General features: G+C 31.6%; 2 protein-coding genes across 2 annotated transcripts; one reads left to right on the forward strand and one right to left on the reverse strand.

Annotated features, from left to right (window-relative positions):
* Window positions 1-497: 497 nt before the first annotated feature.
* On the reverse strand, window positions 498-2,619 carry LOC105764311 (E3 ubiquitin-protein ligase AIRP2). The gene is made up of 5 exons (XM_012582851.2): window positions 2,333-2,619; window positions 1,466-1,628; window positions 1,303-1,369; window positions 980-1,205; window positions 498-897 (listed from the first exon to the last, which is right to left on the reverse strand). Exons 1-5 carry the CDS (start codon window positions 2,419-2,421, stop codon window positions 687-689), a joined length of 756 nt encoding a protein of 251 aa, XP_012438305.1. The 5' UTR covers window positions 2,422-2,619; the 3' UTR covers window positions 498-686.
* Window positions 2,620-10,139: 7,520 nt separating this feature from the next.
* LOC105764313 (stemmadenine O-acetyltransferase) lies at window positions 10,140-11,858 on the forward strand. Its single transcript, XM_012582852.2, has one exon. The coding sequence runs from the start codon at window positions 10,213-10,215 to the stop codon at window positions 11,482-11,484; it is 1,272 nt and encodes a 423-aa protein (XP_012438306.1). The 5' UTR covers window positions 10,140-10,212; the 3' UTR covers window positions 11,485-11,858.
* Window positions 11,859-13,374: the final 1,516 nt, after the last annotated feature.

Below are 13,374 nucleotides of genomic sequence, written 5' to 3' on the forward strand. Positions count from 1 at the left end.
ACTTCAATGAATCAAGTGCTAAAATATATGAACATAGATAAAAAAGACTTTGGAGCGTTCAATTCAAGCTCTCTTCTCCCACCCACTTCTCTTTCTTACATGGAACAAAAGCGAATTTTGTTGATCAATCAATAATTTCCATTCATTGAAACCTTAATCAACAACAATCATATATTTCATTTTTAAGAAGCACCACCACCGCACCATTAGATGATATGGCGGTACATCTCTTGCCCTCTTTGTTCTATTTTCTATTTACGTGGGGCTCAATTGTGCCACTAGTTGCAGAGAAATACATTCATGTTTGCTCTCCCTCTGTAGTATCTATGTCCTGCAATACAACCTTAAAAATAGCCACCTGTGTCACACGTACTTCTCAACCAGTCATCAAACTCTTCAAAAAGAAAGGCCAAAGTAGATTCAAGATGGCTTTGGCTAAGATATTGGTCCATTTCATGTGCTATTAGTTTCAACAAGAAGGAATAGCAGACTTGAGGTTTCAGAAATTACAACTTCCATTAATAATTGGGGATTTCTTACACTGATGTTCATTAATATCTGAAAAGCATAAAAATGGGACTGAGTCTTTCTAGTAAGAAGCGGAGAGAATTTCCTTACCAGATTCTATTTACATTTGATGGTCCGTGTTTTTCTATCTGTACACCATATTTCTCAATGACTTCAAATCAAATTAAGTACTCGTAGTATACCAAGAAAAGTGCATCTGGGAAATCTTTTGGAAGGCTGTTGATGTAGAGGTAAAAACGCAACAAGTCCTCCTGTGAGACAGTTTTATTGTCAACCACATCATCGTTGCAAGTAAGCACCCATAAATCTTCAGAATTGACCCTTTTCAAACTACCCCGACAGAACGGACAGGACTCAGATTTTGTGTTCCTGTAATTTGTGGAGGAAAATGTTAAGAGTGAAGCTGCAAAGCACTGAAACTGGAGAGGAATAACAAGAGATTTCGAGTTACCAATTGCGATAGCATTTGATGCACATTGCATGACAACAATTAGGCAAGACCATTTTCGTGCAAGGCTCCAAGCAAATCCCACACTCATCTTCCCTCTCAAAATCAATATTCCCATGTCTATTATCTAAGTCGACTCTTTTCTTGGCAGAACTCCCACCAGCCTCCTTATCATCATCCAACTCCCCCAAGTTACCCTGGAGCCTTTGAAGAGATGGTAATATAACACCTACAATTAGTTAATTAGCAAAGAGAGACAATGGCAAGGTGAATGAATCATTATAGGCGAAAAAAGAAACACACTCAAACTAAGATTATATGCATACCGTAAAACTCTCTAATTGTTGCCTTCCTTCCACGTCTAGATATATTTGATCTCCCATCTGTATAGACCTGTAGCAAACAATGTGGAAATGAACAAGGGGCGCATATAAATATGTATGAAAATAAATGTAAAAGAGGGGAACAAAATAAGCCGGTATAATGAACCTTGTATACAAGAATGTGAAAGAGGTTTAGAAATCTAGGGAGTAAACATATGCAGGAACTATCCATCCACTGTAACAAAAATAGAAAGAGGGGAGCCAAATGATTATACACCAATTTCATTTGAAGGTGAGCACCACTCTTGGCCCTTGGAATTGCAGCAGCCCTAAAACCCCCAAGAACACATTCTTAGAAGAACTAAAATGGAGATACAAAATATTCTAAGCCAATCATTAAGCATTACAATGACCAAAATCCTTTAATAACTATACAAATATTACCATTAAATGAATGAAACTTCTTAAGTTGCTATCTGCTAAAGAAACATCAAACTATCATCAAGTTCAGACAAACACTCTCAGAAGAAGAATGATGATAAGGAAGTAAAACCCTATCATAAACATACAAATATTAATATGCTACCATTAAACAAATGAAATCTTTTTGAGCTGTTCTCAGCTAGAGAAACATCAAACTACCAACAGTTCAGCAAATAGGCAGAGAGATTTTAGCTGGTATAAGAATTGTTAGGCTGACAATTTACAATACTAAACCATATACTAAAAATCCGCAATTGGTTATTCAATAATATCATCAAGCTAACAAAAAATTATCATAAAAGAGAAAAGAATCAGATAAACTTCCAAACCGAATGTTTTTCGGGTTTTTTTTATTAATTTCTTTTAACAACTAGCAGAGCAGCTAAAAAAACTAAGCTTTTTAATCATTATCATCAAAAGCAACCCAATCAAGCAACTAATAAACAGAAACAACAAGAACAAGTCAACAATCAACTTCAAAAGGATGGTGAGGTAAAAGAAAATACTAATTTTTTAAGAAAATTAAACACCCAAGAAAAAAAAAACTTACAAAGCATTTGCATGCTGTATGTCAGCCTTTAGTATTTTCAGAAAATCCTGATAAGAAGACTTTGACAACTGATAATACACCATCCCCATCTCTTTAAAAAACAGAGAAAACAAAGAAACCTAGACAAGATACAAGAATCTACAAAGATAAACAACAGAAAGTGTAAGAGAACTGGGTTTTCCCTTTCTAAGAACCCAATCCCCCAGAAGACAACAGAAAGTATAAGAAAACTGAACAAGAAAAGAGACTTTTCTTCTCTCTTGCCTTAACCTACTCTTTTTTATCCTTTTCTCATTATAAAGAAAACCATACCGCTAATAATCATACAACAAGAAAATAAAAATAAAAATAATAATTGGGTTTGGGTTTGGGTTTGGGTTTGGGTTTGGTATTTGAATTTGTTGTTTAAATTTGTATGATTAGATTAGACAAAGAATATTATATTTATACGTCTAAGAAATTGTGTTACTATTTTATGATGATTTAATATTCTTATTTTGTTCTTATCTTAAACGTTGCTTTTCTTGCCATCTTTCTTTATCTTTTAAAAAAAAATCCGTCATGACTTTATTTATTTGTTAATAATGATAATCAGATTATTTCATAAAAAAGTATATATAATCAGACTAGAATTATTATCATAATCAGTACAACTGTTTTCTTTATTATTTTATAAACTTTGTGGCCTTCTTTTCTCTTTTTTAATTATTTGGTTAATTAATTATTTCAGATTTTTTGTTAAGAATAAAATTGTTTAGCATTAAAGATTCGATGTCTAATAATTATCTTCACCTATTTAAACACTTAATCAATCAAGATTTTGGGACAATTTAGTTTTATTTATTAGGTTTTTTAACTTGGGACTTCATAAGTGTTTTTTCTATAAATAAATAAGGCTTAGAATGTATTTTATTTCGTATCAAACAATTGTGGTCGAATTTGGATGAATGAAGGACCTATGAGATTGACATGCCTTGTTCCATAAGGTTTTTTCTTATCTGTTAAACTATTTATTTGGTGGTTTATCAGTTATCTAATGATTTCACTTGGTTTAAAAAGCATTATTTTAGAATAATTATTGGAGAAATTTCAATAAGATATATTCAAATTATAATTGAGAGTTTTACTCTATCAAGACTACTTGGAGAAGATATCGAATTTAACCTATAAATAGGCTGTTGTGCTACACATATGGGCGTGCCTTTTAGAGTGCTTTTGTATTGTTATTTGTGTTTCTTTTACTTGGTATTTTTGCACTCTTGCCTCAGACTTTTATCAAAGAGTTTATACTTGATGTAAGTGAGGTTTTTGGGTGGGTGGTTTATAACAATTGAGGTCGATGTTGGAGCTGCAATTACCTTTTTTGTCTAAAGGTAGATTAGGTTTAAATTAATGGGTGATCCGGAAATTTGTTGAATAAGAATCATTCTTTGAGTAATGCTCCATAGTGTAAGATTAGTGAATCAAAATTCCGTTAACAAATCTCGTGTTTATTTCTTTCATTCCTTATTTTGCTTATCACTTGTGTTCTATTTGAACTCGTGCTCAAACAACAATTACGGCCTAAACACTAGACTGAACATCAAACTAGATACAGAGCAAATCATATGTTCTTACACTTTTAATATAGAAGAACCATTCATATTGAGGTATAATGAAGGATTTGTTAGAGTCAAGGGTTTCTTTTAACGATGACGTTGAGGCATTTAAGATTTTAAGATTTTAATGTAGAATGATGAAATAATGTAAAAAAATTAAAGTATATAAATTAAATTTTAATTTCAGCATATTAATGAGTCAAAATTGAAATTTAGCTATTATATTATAATATAAAAAAAAACAAGATAAACTTAAAAGAAATGAGATTATTAGTCTCTAATATTCTATGTAGCACCCCTCGTTCGACTCTGCCAGGTTTGAATTATAGAATGGCACATTGATTACTGGATAACTACCATCAAATTCATGGTAAAACAATTATCTATATATTCTAATATGAGTCAATTGCCTTTAAATTATAAAACACAATCGACTCCAAATCTCAATCAAGCTTCAGATTTATGATATATTTTATTTAGAAATGATGGATTTAAAAATTGAAGAAAATAGAGCATTTGCTTAATAAATTAGTACTTGACACTAATCATCTCTTATCTGTTACATTAAAAAAATCCTGCTTTTATCTTCGGCAAACAATTTATGTTGCAAATGAGTGGTTTAGCTGTAATTGGTGTTTAATTATTATTAATATTATCGGGTCTGTCGAGTATTTTTGCTTTAACTAGGAATTAGTACTTAATAATATTAATAATAATTAGAGATTATATTTAATGTATAGTAAATATATGAGTCTCATGCATTATTGATGAATTATAATTTATCACCTCGTTAATAAATAAATTAAAAACATACAAATAAATAAATGTATTTAAAATAAATTACAATTTTCTCATTGTCCTTTTACGGTACTGACATAGGAACATCTTAGTTTATGGTTTTTTAAATCTTTAATAAAATTATAGTGAATAAAGAAAACTCTTGTTCTTGTTCTTTTTTTAATAAATGGTTGGATTGAATTATGTTGGAAGATTCTTAGGAGTATGCTACTCAATTTATATAATTATAAGTTACGGAAAACTTGTGGGTTATAGCCTATAGGCATGGCATTATTGAAAGTGATTGTATTACGATTCCCTAATAAGGATGTGAATATATGCTCGCTAGCCTGCTTCAACGACAATGGTTTATTCAACTCAGTTACACACCAAGAGACTGTAATAAAGTTGCAGGCAAAGGTATTTAAATCCAGTGCATGCGGTGTGGTCGTTGCTGGCAAATGACACAATGAGACTGCAATGTAGTTCTACCTTCTTGTAATTCTCAAGGGCACTTTGCTTTGAACCTTTGGTCATATTATATCTTTAACTAATCTAATGTTTACCATTTCTTGAATTTATATTTATCTCGTTATTGTTGGGTAGAGCTGAAAAATGCATAACTTCTATCTAATATACACCTCCTCTCATTTTTTACGCCATCTTCATTTCGGAAGAATTGATTTTTATGTATTAGGATATAAAATAATAGTCTCACTTTTTTTTCCTCCTTTTTTTTCCTTACCAAGTACACTTACAATTTATTTTCTTTCCGTTTTTTCATTCCCTCCTTTAGTGGCGGAGCCAAATTTTTTTCTTGTAGTGCGGAATTAAATTGTATATTTTTACGATATTAAAAATACATTTTTATCATTTTAATAGTCTATATCTTTATATTTTTAAATGGTTAAATCAAATTTTTATCATTTTTGGAGGGTTAAAGTGTAATTTTATCATTACTAATTTAAAATTTTATAAATTACAAATGGCCTAAATTGAAAATTTGCCATTTTACGGGGGCATGGCCCCCTAGGCCTCTTAGTGGCTCCACCACTGCCTTCCTTCCACTTTTCCACCCAATCCAAATATAGCCTTAGGCTTTGCTCAGTAGAGGGAAAGAAAAATTGGAAGTATAGAAAATTGATGGGGTGAAAAAAGTAGAAAGAGCGGAAATATATTTCTTTCCATAGGTGTATTTGGTAGGAAAGATAGAAAAATGGAAAGAAAAAATAATTTGCTTTTCATCCATTGTTTGGTAGAGTTGAAAAATGTAAAGAAAGAAAATAAAACATTTGAAAAATGTATAATTTGAACTAATATATACTTCTCTCTCATTTTCTCTCCTCTCATTAGAATGTAAAATGACCTCCCCTTGTATTTTCTTTCCTCTCACATTTCTCCCTACCAATTTTTCCACTCCTTCCTTCTATCCCTTCACTTTTCTACTCACCCACATACATTTTTAATGTTTAGATCATTAAAAGTCATTTCGCTTATTGTATTTTTCACTGAGTTATCATTTGAATGAAGATGACATAGAATGTTTATAGAGTAATTAAAAATCATTTCGTTCATTGTATTTTTCACTTAGTTATTATTTGAATGAAGTTGTAATCCTTTAAACTCGTGTATTTTTTCAGAGAATTTAATGGTGATGGATGAATAGATGGATGGATGAGCTAGAAATGCCGCAAATGAAGCAATGCAAAAGCTATTAGAGATTAAGATGATGCAACTGGTTTCTAAACATGATTCCTCTCATGGTTTGGAGGAGGATCCATGTGAAATTGGGGCAACAATAGTGGTGCGGAAGTTTTTGGGAGAAAAAGAGAGGGGGGAGGAAAACCAAAAAAAAAAAAAGAAAATAAAGAAAAGAAATGAAAAAGTAAAAAAATAAAAATAAAACAAAAATAATGTCACAGTTTAGAAACTAGTTGCATTTATAAGCTTCAGAAATAGTTTAGGCACCATTTTAGAGAAAAAAAAGTTTAAACATCAACGTGAGAAAAAGAATACGATTTAGGTGCCAATTTATAAGCTAGAACTTTGCTTTAAAAAAATATGAATGAACTTTAGCAAAAATTTTATCCCATATTTTAAATCAATACAAACTTGAATAAGGATATTTCATAAAATCATTATAAATTAAGTTCGACACATGAAGTCATCTCGTCTAAGAAAACCTACTTTTCAAAATTGTGTGAATAAAGAAAATGTTTTCTAAATGAATAAAATGTTCTCGAACCTTGGCGATTTTATAGAATGGTGCAAAAATTTTTTTATAAAAATCTTTTAAATCATTTTATTTTGCTTATAATTTTATTGTATAAAGCATTGTATCATAATTAAATATCAAGATTTTATTTGTTTAATTTATAAATGTATTTAATAAGGTATCATTTTGGCCTTACAGCTGAATTTGGTACCTTAATTGCTTGTTTGGTGTTTTAATAAAGGGTTATATTAGTTTGGTTTGGTTAAATTTTGAATTTTTCGAACTATTTATTATAATTTGATTTGATTTGATTTCAGTTTTTATATTAATTTTTTAAAATTTAAATTGATTTTTGCAAAATAAATTTTGTTTTATGAATTTTAAATATTATTTGATAAAATTTTAAAATATTTTTAAAAATATATTTTTAGTAAATAAAATTATCATAACTTTTATTTGATTAAAAAATACTTTTTATATAGAACTTTTAAGTTATTTTCATTATTTTAAATATAAAGTATTTTTATGGTAAGATTTATTTTATATCATAAATTTAACATTAATTATAAATTCAATAAAATAAAATCGGTTTCAAGCAACCATCGATTTTTTAACTTGTATTCCATAAATTGTCCAAATCAAGGTTTTCAGAATTGAACCAGTTGAAATTGTAGACCACTAATTCTCAGTTTGTCTAGTTCAATTGAATAAAATATTTAAAATATATTTAAAAAAATAAAGAAAGTCGGTTCAACTGTTCTAATAAATCAATTCAACTAATTCACGGATGAACAAGTCCAACCCCTCATTTTAAATTAATACTTCAATCAATTTTCAATTTAACTAATTCAACTAATTAATCCAATTCTAAAAACAATAATCTAAACTTCTCAATTGGAATCAAATTTCAATTCTTCCAATTTCTTTCAATGTGTTAATTTGAATGATGAGGAGAGAGTTGAGAGCTATCCCGTTGTCTAATTTGCTTTCATCTCCGTTCATTTTATTCTTTTAGTGATAGAATTAACAAATTCTAAATCCATATGCTGATTTCATTTTAATTAAAATCTAAATACAAGATATACTTAACAGTAGGGGTGCTCATGGGCCGGGCCCGGCCCGGTCCGATAGCCCGTCCAAAATATGGGAGGGTTCGGGTAAAAGTATAGGCTTGAAATATGGGTTTGGGCAAAAAAACGAGGCCGGTTTTGAAAACGGGCTGGGCCTCGGGCACTACTTTTTTTGCCTAGGCCTGGCCCGGCCCGGCCCAAATATATAATAAATATATATATTAATTTTAAAATATTTTAAAATACTTTTTTTTATTTTTTTATTTTTAAAAGAATTTTTTAGTGTTTATTAAAAAAATAGGCCAGGCCGGGCCAGACTCGGGCTTAAGAATTTCTTTCGGGCCGGGCCTGGATAAAATTTCAGGCCCATATTTTGGGCCGGGCCCGGGCCAAGGATGTGGGCTAAAAAAATTTTCGAGTCCGACCCGGCCCATAAACACCTCTACTTAACAGACATGAAAATTGTTGATGGGTTCTGTTCTTAGTTAAATAAGCTAAATTTGGGTATTTCCATCTTTCTTTTGGGTAAATCATAATTAATTTTTCACGTTTTGTAAAATATTATTCATTAATTTTAAATTTATTTCATACATAGCATGGTTTTAATCCTTAACTTTGTATTATGGATATAATAAAAAATAATATAATTAATATCTATTTAAACATAATTTGGTGTAAATTTTCTACCAAAAATAATATAATTAACATGGAAGGGATTAGAGTTGTCTATGGGTTGGGTTGGGCCCGAAAAATAGGAGAGTTTGGGCAATAATATATGCTCAAAAACTAAGCTTGGGCAAAAAACAAGGCCCGTTTAAAAAACAAGTTGGGTCTCAGGTAAGGTTTTTTGGTCCTGGCCCGACTCAACTCAAGTTTTCAATAAAAGCCCCTACTATTTTTGCTGTTGTTTTCTCAGTTTTTGTCACTATTTTGTTACCATTTCATTATTATGTTGCTACTATTTTGTTGTTAATGTTTAGATATTGTATAACTCTTGTTTTATTATTAATTTTGCTACTAGTTTAGATGTATTTGCTTGTTAAGTTGCACTTATTTTAGTGCTATTTAAGTATAAAGATTATTTTTAATTTATTTTCAATTTGTAGGGAAACATTTATTTTAATATTTTTAGCGTATTTGGTGCATTATATTTTTTAAAATTTTTTATATAAAAATAAATTTTAAAAAATTAATACGGGACAAGCCCGAGTATTAGTATTTTTATCTAGATCGAGTTTGAACAAAAATTTATGCCCATTTTTTGGGTCAGGTCGGGCTTGAGTCTAAAATTTTATTAAGGCCCAACCTGACCCAGCCCATGGACAACTCTAGAAGGGATTCACTACACTAGTATAAATTTAAAATGGTTTTATATATTTTTGTAACTTTTTATAAATTAATATTTTAATGATTCAATTATTGAATTTATTGATATAATTGTACTTGTCATGCATGAAAAATTTTAAACCAGTCCAGTATCTCTATTATAACAATCTAAAAAGTGTATATACAAATATTCATTTAATAGACTGTTTTTTTTTGCATAAAACAAATAGTTTGTCAAATTTGACATGCATAATATATAAATCGAGTATAAAATATGACAACTAAATTATTAAAATATTAATGGTATAAAAATTAATGTTAATTTTACACTGATTCTTCCTTAATTAGATGTATACTTTCTAACAAAAGATAATATAGTTAATATCTATTTAAACGTAATTAGATGTAGACTTTCTACCAAAAAGAACAATTATTATCCTTTCACATGCATAAAAACAAATATGAATTAATATTGATAATTAATTAGTTAGCATTGATTTTGTACGTTTCTAGCAATTGGTTAGCGTCAATTGCAATTGGAGTCATAATTTTTGTCTCTTCTAAATTCATTTGATTTTTGTCTTATCCTATTGGAGAGGTAAAGGTAAAGATGACGTAGCTATTCTTTCTCATGCCAACCAAGGGTGAGTTTGGATGGGCAATTGGGTGAGATGCGATGCGTTTAGTTTACTTTTTGTCTCACGCTACAGTATTGCTACAATATCTAATCTCACCGCCACCGCTGTTTTTACACTAACCGCAAGTAAATGCACCGTCCATCCAAACTCACACCAAGTCTTGTATATATAAAGTGTAACTTAAACTAGCCATTAGGTTACACAAAATCCTCATTCTTAATTACAAATCTAATCATTCATTGTTTACAGGGACGACATGCAGCTTAAGGTCCAAGTGATTTCAGAAGAGATTGTAAAGCCATCATCTCCGACTGCCGATAGACTGCGTCGATACCAACTATCGTTCCTAGATCAACTAAATGCCTCGTTCTATAATGCTTTGGTCTATTTCTACCCAAAAATATGCGATACTGAAGCCGACAAAATCACAGTTTCCAACCGGTTGAAACACTCCATTTCCAATGCCCTCACCTATTTTTACCCACTGGCTGGTCGGATAACGGATGACCAGTTGTTTGTTGATTGCAACGATGAGGGGATACCCTTTTTGGAAGTTGGAGTGGAGTGCCAACTTTCAGATGTTTTAAACAATCCAATTCCCAAAGAACTCAACAAGTTGCTTCCTTTTGAATTCCATGGTGCTAAAAAAGTTCCCCTTGGAATCCAATTCAACGTTTTCGACTGTGGGGGGATAGCGGTTGGTGTTTGTATTTCCCACAAAATTGGAGACGCCCTTTCATTTTTCTCGTTTGTGAATATGTGGGCAGCCATTGCTCGTGGAGAGACGAATTTGATTGCCCCCGAATTCAAATCGGCCTCGCTTTTCCCACCACGAGACCTTTGGGGATACACGCCAGGAGCTAGTTTAATAAAAAAAGGACAAACAATAACCAAGAGATTCGTGTTTTGTGCCACCAAAGTGGAGGAAATTAGAAGAAAATATGCTGAGAATACTAATCAAACACGCCCGACTCGTGTTGAGGCCTTATCAGCTTTCATATGGGAGCGTTTCCTTACTGCCTTTGGTGCAAGATCAAGACCAGATACGCTTTGCGCAATTGTTCACTTGGTAAATTTACGTGCGAGAATTGAGCCTCCAATGCCGGGTTCTTTATTTGGAAACCTTTCTGGCTTAGCAATGACTATCCCATCCATGGACAGTAACATCGTTACCCAAATAAGAGACTCCATAAAAACAGTGAACAAGGAGTACGTGATGAAACTAAAAAATGGATATACTCACCAGGAATATCTTAGGGATATGGCAGCAAGTTATGGCAAAGGCGAGATGGTTAGCTTAACTTTCACAAGTTTATGCAGGTTTCCTATGTACGAAGCTGATTTTGGTTGGGGGAAACCCATATGGGCTGGCTCTGCAGATCGACAAATAAAGAATGTAACTACTTTCACGGACGCCATAAATGGTGATGGAATAGAGGCTTGGGTTACCTTAAATGAAGAAGAAATGGCGAAATTTGATTGTGATGAGGAATTGGTTGCATATGTTAATAACCCAAAAAGCTTGTAAAGAGGATTAAGTAGTGCCTGTATTGTTTGTGTCAAAGCTTTAATTTTGTTGTTGAAGCATGTTTTCATTTCAGGTTTGCATATATCTATATTTTTCCATATCTATTATGGGAGATGGGTCGTGATTATTACATAATGGGTGGGGGAAGATTTTGGAAGTATTTAACGTTTGGTTTGCTGTTCAATTATGAAAAAGCCTCACTTGTTCCCAGTTACTACTTCTCCTCCCCCTTTTTTAGCAAAGATGCAAAAGGGATGGTCTTCTCCAAGACACCAATCATCTTAGCAAATTTAGCCTTCCTTTAATTGTTTAAAAAATAAACATGGGTTGTCGAATATGAAGTTTCAACATCAGTTTGAACATTGATTCCTTTAGTTCCATCTCTAGAATTTATTTTTCTATTTCCTCTGACAGTCTCCATTAATGGCCTGCAACTGAATTGGCAGAGTCAATTTTCTCCATCAAAAACTACGTCTTAGCTTCACCTTGCTCTATTCCACTTCCTATTACAACAGAATTCTGAACATTCACACTTTCTTTTGCTTGGCCTTCAGCTTCTTCACTACCTCCATCACACCCATGACTTTCTTCAGTGTTTTCTTCAATAAAAACATCTCCAAATAAAAATCAACACCAAATTTGAAATAAAATGCAATTAAAAGGTAAATAGCAACAACACCATCAATGTAAAAGTAGAAAATTAAAAGTAAACAAAGAATCAATATCATAATTACTCCCTTTACTCCATTCTTTTGCTCCTTCTTACTCTATTCTCCCCTTACACAATTGTCTCAAGGTGATACATCTTCGATTAATTAGAAGTATTTTTTTTCTATGAAATCTAGATGTGGTATATCTTCAATATAATCTACATGAGATGCAACCTTATGTCTCACTTGAGCATCAATAAATTATTGGTCTTCATAAGTAAAACGTGTTTGGACTTTTCTCACCCAAATCTGCTTTTTATCGCATTTTGCCAATTGCAAACACTTGTTGTAACAGGTTTGCAACAGCCTTGAGTTTCTTCCAATCACGCATCATTCTACAGCAGTGAGGTTTGATATGACCAACAAAACCACAATAGTGGCATACGAGTTTTTTTTTCTTCTTGTTACATATATGTTGTTTAGGTACTGTTCTATCAAATGTTGCAATATCAGATTGAATATTCCTTTCTCCATTGTTTTTCTTTCATCAACTTGATCTAATATGTTCTACCTTTCCACAATGATAACTACCGGGTTTTTATTCTTCTTTTTACTTATCTCAAAGAAAAAAAGTTAGCAATCATCTCTTTAGATTTAACAAAAAATCGTCAGAGTTTAAGCAAGTTCACTACGACCAGGTTCATATCTTTCAACAACTGAGATCTCATCACATTTCTTACTTTGGCATCATTTAGTTGTTGCTCACTTGCTTTCAAAATTGCATCATTTCTAACAATCATCTCATCCTTTTCCTTAATAGTCTCGACAAGCATGTCTTTTTCTATGATGCCTCTACAAGCTTCACATTTTGTCATTTGAGTCTGGCATTTTCGTTCTTCAAAGTTTGATTCAATTGACATATCCAAATCTAATTATCCATTATTGACTTGTAAGCTTCTTCTGTACTACCAAAAGAAACATCACTATCGTTGTCTGAATCTGGTGCTTCAATCAACAAAGATGGACATGAGATAGAGCGATCTTTTTTCAGGATCTTTAATACAAACCGAACTAAGGATCCTCTTCAAGTATGTTTGAAGCCTGCTCTAATTCCAATTGAAAAAGTCTCGATTTGCACTTGTTCTTGTTGGAACAATGGCAGCAGCAACAAAATGAATTTACAAGCAGATCAAGGAGAAATCGAAGCAAAAGAAACAAAACAAAGGCAGCAACAAAAGTT

The sequence above is a fragment of the Gossypium raimondii genome, chromosome 12 (genome assembly GCF_025698545.1).
Source record: "Gossypium raimondii isolate GPD5lz chromosome 12, ASM2569854v1, whole genome shotgun sequence".
NCBI lineage: Eukaryota > Viridiplantae > Streptophyta > Magnoliopsida > Malvales > Malvaceae > Gossypium > Gossypium raimondii.

Coding starts and splice junctions, on each gene's coding strand:
- LOC105764311 (XM_012582851.2), bottom strand. CDS start 2,421: ATGGGGATGGTGTATTATCAGTTGTCAAAGTCTTCTTATCAGGATTTT. Junction 1,370..1,465: donor TTCACATTCTTGTATACAAG/GTTCATTATACC, acceptor TGTTTGCTACAG/GTCTATACAGATGGGAGATC. Junction 1,206..1,302: donor AACAATTAGAGAGTTTTACG/GTATGCATATAA, acceptor AACTAATTGTAG/GTGTTATATTACCATCTCTT.
- LOC105764313 (XM_012582852.2), top strand. CDS start 10,213: ATGCAGCTTAAGGTCCAAGTGATTTCAGAAGAGATTGTAAAGCCATCA.